General features: G+C 34.2%; 2 protein-coding genes across 2 annotated transcripts in view; both read right to left on the bottom strand.

The window, feature by feature from the left end:
* The window catches only part of LOC110105831 (cyclin-T1-3-like), a 58,683-nt gene that overhangs the window by 29,196 nt on the left and 23,487 nt on the right, over positions 1-6,000 (bottom strand).
* LOC110114317 (2,3-bisphosphoglycerate-dependent phosphoglycerate mutase-like) lies at positions 1,178-3,870 on the bottom strand. Its single transcript, XM_020847161.2, has 4 exons — positions 3,277-3,870; positions 2,714-2,815; positions 2,364-2,483; positions 1,178-1,455 (listed from the first exon to the last, which is right to left on the bottom strand). The coding sequence occupies exons 2-4, from the start codon at positions 2,780-2,782 to the stop codon at positions 1,411-1,413; spliced, it is 234 nt and encodes a 77-aa protein (XP_020702820.1). The 5' UTR covers positions 2,783-2,815; positions 3,277-3,870; the 3' UTR covers positions 1,178-1,410.

Here is a 6,000-nt window from a genome sequence, read left to right as displayed (position 1 = left end):
ATATTAGAATTTTGATTAAAAATCATATTTTCATTGGTTTCACATAGGTATTATTTCTCTCAAATAAACTATTTTTATGATAATAATTATTATAAATAGTTTTATTTATTAATAATGTGTATTCCCCTAACTTTATAATCATTTTTCATAGAATTTATTGCTGGGCAATCATCTTCCTGCCTACGATCCATCCCTGACGAGCATACCGGTAAAGTTAGCTACATTAATCAAACATAATACATCATTATGAGCCAATAAATCGCTACACATATTTTTTGTTCTCTTTCCTGCAGATGAACCTACAGCCTGAACAAGAAGGAATGACAAACCCGTTGAGCTACAATCACAACCAGAATAGCTTTGGTAGGACCAACCAATCATGGTTCTTCACTTCAAATTCTCTCGTGCCCCTCAGGTACAACAATTATATCAATCACTCGTTATTGTCTTGTAAATACTTTAATTTTAACCGTTTAATTTCGTCCAACGAGGCAGGAATTACGAGATGTGCGAGTCGATGTCAACTCAAATGGACCAACAAGTGGGAGTCGACACGTGGCAACAAGGCTATGTATCTACGGAGCACTTATCAGCATTGATCCCTCCTGCGCCGTCAATAACCCAGGTGTTTAATTGAGCTAATTAGTAATCAATCACAATAAGTAATTGTATTAAAACTAACGACGAACAACTGACGATGTTTGAATGATGGTGTTTCAGGCTTCGATAGGAATGCCAGAGCTGCCATCAGTTGAGCTACAAGTCGAGAATGACAGATGTGATGGCGAGAATGCGAATGTGGGACGATCTTTGGCCGTTTGATTGGATCACCTCCATTAATTTATTTTCTTATTTATTTTTATAATAAAATGGCATACAAAATGTCACTTTTAAACTATGTTTATATTGTATTATTGACCTTATGATTACCGATTTTAGATGATAGCTATAAGGAGTTAAGGACAATAAATATTGTCAAGAAAAAAAGAAGAAGAATACTTCTATTTCCTGCCATTTTTGCCCTGAGCTTTTTTATTCGTTCGCGTAGTGATCACTTTCTTTTATATATATATTTGTCTTCAGTCCATTCCTTTTTTAGATATTTTCTTTGGTCTTCGACTATATTGTATGACAATCATTGAAAGGACTGAGGAACAACTATCTTGAATATGATAATCATCACTTAAATGCTTCGGTTCTTCACAGCACCGTAAAAATGTGAGAGATTAGAAGTATGGCTTGACGACAATTAAGACCTTAAGATCAATTTCCTTTCCAATAATAAAGGAGAAGAGACATTAGCTAAGAGTTTCTTATGGGTAAAAAGTTCCGGCTTTTCAAAGCGCAGATTTTGGACAAAGCAAACATTTCTCTTCAAATAGTGCTTACTGCAAATATTGATGAAATGTATCAGTTAAGCATCTCATCAAGCTTCTGTCTATAGCGAGCCAGGCTCTGCAAGGAAAGATAAAAAAAATACATTAGTAGCTATACAGTAAAACTTAATTAATAATTTAGAAAAAAAAAAAATCTGTAGCAATATCTATCAAATGTTATTGTAAGTAGATCTTGTCTGTATACTAGTGTGTTTAAGAAACGAAATATAAGACTGCTCTCTTGGCAATGACATACTTCATTGCCTAAGCTTCTCGGCTTGAATTAAAGATCTAGCTTCACCATTAGAAATATTGCTATGCTATGAAAGGAACTACATTTTAGGTGAGTGTGGGTTGAAAGAAACAGAGAGCAGGGGTCGACTACTGTTGTATTCAAACAGAAGGGAAATGAGAAGGATTGAGAGTTGTTGTAGTGGGAAGGAGGAGATAGAATAGAAGACTAGGAACTCTATTGAAGAGCAGGGGTCCATTTGGCGACTCGTAGTCATGCGATTCAACTCCGAGAGGCTATCTCTTAGGTAAATTCGACACTATGATCATAACAGTGCATTCCATTTGGCGATTAGTGGTTGTTTGATCATTTAAATGAGGCGTCGTGTCTGCCGACCTTCGCTTGAGTCGTCGATTTTTTTTTTTTTTTTTTGTTCCTTCATGACTTAGTTAAACTCCAGTATGACTCATTGAGGCAAAGGACTTATGATTACCGATTTTAGATGATAGCTATAAGTAGTTAAGGACAATAAATATTGTCAAGAAAAAAAGAAGAAGAATACTTCTATTTCCTGCTATTTTTGCCCTGAGCTTTTTTATTCGTTCGCGTAGTGATCACTTTCTTTTATATATATATTTGTCTTCAGTCCATTCCTTTTTTAGATATATATATATATATATATAACTGAGTAGCTTAGCCAGTTACAAGAAAGCATAAAGCATAAGAAAACAGGGAAGCACAAGTAGGATTTGTACCAAAGTATACGCATAAACACCAGCCTCAGAAGGTCCTGTTGGACTTCCTCTCCTGATGAACTTTCCTTCCTTAAATATATATAGCATGGGAATGCCAGTAGTAAGCTCCAGATTGGTTACCTAAAGAAAAAAAAAAGAAAATCAGAAATAAAGATTTAGGCTTCATTTGGGACGGCTTTTTAACTGCTTCTTAAAGTCGCTTTCTAGTACAACATTTTTAATTTTTGTATTAAAAAGCTACTTTAAGAAGCAATAAGAAAGCCGTCCCAAACAAAACTTTAACCAACAGTTTTTAAAACTATGAAAAATAAACTGTAATACTCATCTGGAAACAAGAACAAATGAGGCACCTCGTGAGAAGTCAACTTGTCAAGATACATAATTATTGATCTCAAGGAATTCCCATGAGCTGCAATCATCACATTTTTGCCAGACAAAAGTTGCGGTTCGATCTGAAATGCAAATTATTCAAAGCGTTAGATGTCATATAACTGAACATACTGACGTTCTGAGTGCTAGATCATTTCAACAATTAGTTCATAAATTGCCTTCACAATATGGATTAGCAGAAAGCGAAGGTTCGAGTCTGGGAGAATTGTATGAATCAAATATGTTTGACTTGAAGCTTCGTTTGGGATGGCTTTCTTGTTATTTCTTAAAGCAGTTTTTTAGTTCAATAATTAAAATTTTTGTTTTAGAAAGCTGCTTTAAGAAGCAACATGAAACAATAGTCCCAAACGAAGCCTTAATTGATTCTTCACTAATAATCTATTTTTAGCACTAGATAAAGTAGCATTTCCTTTGATCTCTGAACGAGAGATCAGAGGTTTAAATCATAGCAAAGGGTGGTTTGATATTCATTTTTATGGTTTGGTTCACAGACATAAATTGAACTGCATAGATTTGGGAATACATGTATGAGAACTTTTAGGGAGTACTCAGTGGATCAGTAACAGAAGAATGTGAGGATGATGCATGAATTATGCCTTGGGAGCTATCATGGCAACAAGCTCCCCTCCTAAGTAATCTAATTTCTATGCCAAAACCTTTGTAACCCTCTCTCAATGAAGATTTCCCAGGCCAGTTTTGCAAATTGGAGCAAATCTGATTCTTGTGGTTCTGGATGCAGCCCAAGGATATATAAAATGTGGCTGTAGCCATTCTCTGGAAACACAGCAACATCATCTCAATAAATGTATCCATGGTGTTTCGATACATACCCAAAAAAAGGTAAAAACATTCACAGGGAAGTAACTGGCCAGTAAAGATCATAACCAAAAGAGAGAAAAAAAATAAAGGTAAAGATCAACATCAGCTACTCTCATAAGAAACAGGAGTCAAAACAGATTACCTTAAAAACATTTTTCGCAATAAGAAAAGAAATTTTCATCAAGGACCAGAATAAAAAGAGGATTAAAAGTAGAAGCATTATGCCGCGTATCTATAAAATTCAATATGAGAAGAATTTATAAAAGGAACACCAAGATGAAGTGCCAATGAGTCGAAAAATCGCACCTTTTTAATCAAGGAAAACAAGATGGCGTCGAAGAAACCGAGCTAGAAGGCTGTCGTAGAAGAACAACGCTGAAGTTATCGAAAAAAGCTTCAATTTTGGAAGGAGATACAGAAAGAGGATACTTATAACGAGAAGAGGAAGGTAGATGAAAAATTTTGAGCAGCGGCCAAACTTACTTACGAAAAGGTTGGTGGGAATCGGAAGAAAGTACATGGCGGACATGAAAACCAAAGTTTATATATATATATATATATCTGTTAAAAATTCAAACTTATAAAATTTATACATTTGACATAAATATCTTAATATTTATATTAGAAATAAATATATGTGACTGACATAAGAATTATATTAGCAGCCCTTAGAAGATTTTATATCTATAAGCATTAAAATTCACATTAAAATATAATTCTAAAGAGGAATTAAAATAAAAATAAGCTGTAAACTCTTCCTGAGTTGATTGCATAATTGATGCTCATCTTGATTAATTTAAGAGATCAGATTATAATGCACCCAAATGTTTCATTCTTGAAAGTTTTAATGAAAGGAGGAGAGAGGATGGAGAACATCTCTTATATGACTCCCTGCTTTAAAATTTAGCCATTCCTCCTTATAAAGAAAATAAATCTTAATAATTATTTTCATGATGTCATTATCTTCCTTAATCACTCTATCTTTAATTAAATATGTTGATGGTTTGATCTTTTATAAAAGAAATGATATTTTTTACAATTTTGAATAATAAAAAAAAATTCAGTTTCTTTTCAAATTAAAGTAAACAAAATGATAATCATCTTCTTCTATGAAGATGGTGACAGTATAATAATTTTTAAAACTAGGAAGTTCTTATAATTTGATTATGATAAAATGCATTTTTTTTTTCTTCATATTACATCTTGATTAATTTTTATCTTAAAATTAATCAAATACTTTTGAAATCAATACCAATCAAATTTCAATCAAGAAAAATAATAATAGAAACGAAGTTCCGCTATAAATCACAGTAGAGGCGGAAAATTTCAGAGCAATAAACAACACAATTGGACATCAAAACCTCTGGAAACAAAAATGAAATGCTAATACATTCAAAACATAAAAAATACAATTATCTGTTCATAATATACAAGTCTCAATGCATAAACCTGCAAGAATGAGCGAACATTGAAAAATGTCTTTTGCTTCCAAACAGCCATTGAAGCCATACTACACTCAAGCCATGAAAAGGAATTGAGCGTTAAAATCAAGAGAAGGCCAATCACTGCAGAAAACTCTGCGAAAAATACCACTAAAATAGGAGTTAATGTCAGGTATAATAATATGAAATAAGCTCAAGCCACTTCCAAGCAGCCCTTTCTACCTTTCTAATTCAAACCATTTGATCTGATAAGAAAATGAAGTCCAATCACCAGGGATGCATTATCTGTAGGAATCACTTCCATAGTTGACTATATTTTTTTTTTCCAACTTTAAGCTTTAACATAATCATATCAGTCAACTTTTCCTCTCACCCTTTTATGATCCCTGTCAGAAAGATCTGACCACACCTCATCTGGCCTTCGCTTTGCAGCTGAAACTTTTCCATTATTACTCTGCAACTTAGGTAGAGGATGATCATGCTCATCAATGGAGGAGAGCTCCCCTTCTTCAACAAATTCCTGGATTCGATTATCAACATTTACATTTCCAGATTTGAGAAGTTTTGGTTTCATACTCGCCTGAAAAGGATGTAGGGGCTTTGGCCAGCATTGTCTATTATCCTCCTTATTAAGCTCAATTCCACTCTCAAGCTCTCTTTCGATGAGATCATCATCATCATCTACAATCTCATTTTTTTTTGCCGTGTCATTCCGGAGTTTTCTTGTTTTTTCAAGAGCAGCTTTCACTTTTTCCTTGTCAATCTTTGTGATAGTTTCTGCACAGCTGCCCTTCTCATCTGACAGTTCATCTGCATGAAATAGCTTTGAAGAGCTCAGAGCTTCAGCTGTGGATTCCCAGCGGCGAGAAACCAGCTCAGCCTCTTGATGCAAGTTATCTTTCCCATCGCCATCCATATTATGGTCCCAGACCCCACTTTTACTATCAGCACTTCCATGGTCATTGCTGTGGCTCCGAGCACTCCGG

Source organism: Dendrobium catenatum, unplaced genomic scaffold, assembly GCF_001605985.2.
Source record: "Dendrobium catenatum unplaced genomic scaffold, ASM160598v2 fragScaff_scaffold_1016, whole genome shotgun sequence".
NCBI lineage: Eukaryota > Viridiplantae > Streptophyta > Magnoliopsida > Asparagales > Orchidaceae > Dendrobium > Dendrobium catenatum.
Note: the sequence above shows the minus strand (reverse complement) of the source record. Positions and strands in the feature narration are given on the sequence as shown.

What these genes read in the sequence shown, in the direction of transcription:
- LOC110114317 (XM_020847161.2), bottom strand. Translation starts at nt 2,782, where the DNA reads ATGATTGCAGCTCATGGGAATTCCTTGAGATCAATAATTATGTATCTT. An exon ending in ACAAGTTGACTTCTCACGAG is followed by an intron (nt 2,484 to 2,713) that starts GTGCCTCATTTG and finishes TTTTTTCTTTAG; the next exon opens with GTAACCAATCTGGAGCTTAC. An exon ending in GTGTTTATGCGTATACTTTG is followed by an intron (nt 1,456 to 2,363) that starts GTACAAATCCTA and finishes CTTTCCTTGCAG; the next exon opens with AGCCTGGCTCGCTATAGACA.